General features: G+C 48.9%; 1 protein-coding gene across 1 annotated transcript; it reads right to left on the reverse strand.

The window, feature by feature from the left end:
- Positions 1-1,352: 1,352 nt before the first annotated feature.
- LOC108773797 (uncharacterized) lies at positions 1,353-1,835 on the reverse strand. Its single transcript, XM_018539734.1, has one exon. The coding sequence runs from the start codon at positions 1,833-1,835 to the stop codon at positions 1,353-1,355; it is 483 nt and encodes a 160-aa protein (XP_018395236.1).
- Between the last annotated feature and the right edge of the window lie 205 nt (positions 1,836-2,040).

Consider the following 2,040-nt stretch of genomic DNA (forward strand, 5'->3'; position numbering starts at 1 on the left):
TCTATCAGAGGGTATCTTTTCTCTATTGCTGTAAGACCCCTTGATGCGTAGCTAATTGGTTACCACTGACAACCCATGTCTTGCTCCAGTATTGCGCCTAGACCGTAGCTCGAGGAATTAGTATATGAGTTTTTCTCGTCGAGTTATAGAACGCTAATACCGGTGCTTTTAACAAACTCGCTTTTATTTTATCAAAACTTGTTTATGAACTGCTGTCCATATGAACTCATTATTTTTCTTTAATAGCTCCCGAAGAGGTTGAGTTACGTCCGCTAAGTGATTTAAGAACTTCATATGATAATGTATCATGCCCAACAGTCGACGTAGCTCCTCCCTTAATTTCGGTCTATCCATATCCTTGACTGATCTGACTTTTTTTTTATTTCTCGTTGGAGGGGAAAACCTTCACTTTGCCCCCTCCAATCCCGCGCCCCGGGTTCGGCTCGGGTTAAGAGATCCGTCACCAGGTACGCCGTCATAGAGGGGGAAGACACCCGAGTGCAGCTGGGTGTGTTGGATTCGTGCAGCCAGGGATGCGACTTCCGCCATTTGGTTTCCATTGACATCAACCGGCGGCACGCCTACCAACTAAAAACCCCCCCTTTTCCGATCCTATCGCGAGTAATTGGGAGACTGGCCCGGCATCGCCTATTCGGCATTCATCAAGCCAGCCCCCACCCTACGAGTAAAGACTCCCCTTTAAGTCTCGGGAAAAACCTACGTCGTCGCCGCATTGCTATGCTATGCTCCCCTTTTTCTATCTTATTTCCTCCCCTCTTCTCTTCGCCCCTCTTTCTCGCGCTCGCGCACCTTCCCCCCCGAATTCACATTCACGACCAATTTCACCTTCTCATCTCATTCCCAACCACTCACTCGCTCACTCCTCATACTTTATCCCTCCATCGCTCCCCTTTATCTCAGCATCCTGACCCCACTCAATAATCTTGCCCTTGCTTCATCCTCCCTCTCTTTCTTCTCCTTGAAATCCATGACCGCCTCACAGTACTTTGCAAACACTTTCCATTTCTCCTTTGATTCCAGCACTCGTTCTACAATCCTCTCTAAGGTGATATCCCTCCCGAACGCAACATGGAGAGGTTCTCTCTTTTCCTGCCAGAATCTACATTCACTCAACGTATGTATCGCATCGTCCTCCTCGCCCGTATTGCAGAACTTGCATATTGGCGACTGAATTTTTTCTATCTCGTAAAGGTACAGTGAAAATGAGCCATGTCCCGTAACCATCTGCATTATCCTATAGGTGACCTCTCTTCCACTCCTGTCTATCCATTCCTCTAGGTGTGGAGCGAACGCCTGTGCCACCCTATATCTCGGCGCGTATTCCTTTATCTCTAGTAACCTCCTCTTCTATTTCTATCTAATATCCTGTCATGTTTCCGAGTCTTGATGGCCCTTCTTCTTAGCTCCGGTACCCTATTGTTCACCCTAGGCACCGTTCGCAACTCCATGTACACCCTGTAATATTCTTCCGCCCTCAAGTCGAAGGGGACCATGCCCGACATAATCGCCGCCGCGCTGTGAGACACTGTTCTATATCCTGATGTTACTCTTAGCGCCAACCTTCTAAATATTTTTCCCGCCCTCTCTCTTATCCGTCTATCCGCTCTGATCGCATCTTCCCACAATGGTGCCCCGTACATAATTATGGATATCACCACGTTTGCATATAACGTCCTCCTTCTTTGCCTCGGGCATCTCAGATTTCGCATGAGCCTACTCAGAGCCGTCGCTGTATTTTCCGCCTTTTCCAGTATCCTGTCGAAGTGTCCGCGGAAGGACCACCACGAGTCCAGGTAGAAACCTAGGTACTTCATGGTGGTCCCCACGCGGACGGTCGCGGTCCCCACCATTATCTCGTCCTCAAGATGCTCGCCTTCACCAAAGAATATCGCTTCCTTGTGTCTTAGGGAGGGACACCCTCAATCCCAGCTTCTGGATTCTGTCTATTATTGCAGCTGTGCCATACTCCGCCGCACGTTTCGCTTCCTGTACACTGTTCTCCGACCACGATCAAGATGT

Source organism: Cyphomyrmex costatus, unplaced genomic scaffold, assembly GCF_001594065.2.
Source record: "Cyphomyrmex costatus isolate MS0001 unplaced genomic scaffold, Ccosl1.0 scaffold1038, whole genome shotgun sequence".
Lineage (NCBI taxonomy): Eukaryota > Metazoa > Arthropoda > Insecta > Hymenoptera > Formicidae > Cyphomyrmex > Cyphomyrmex costatus.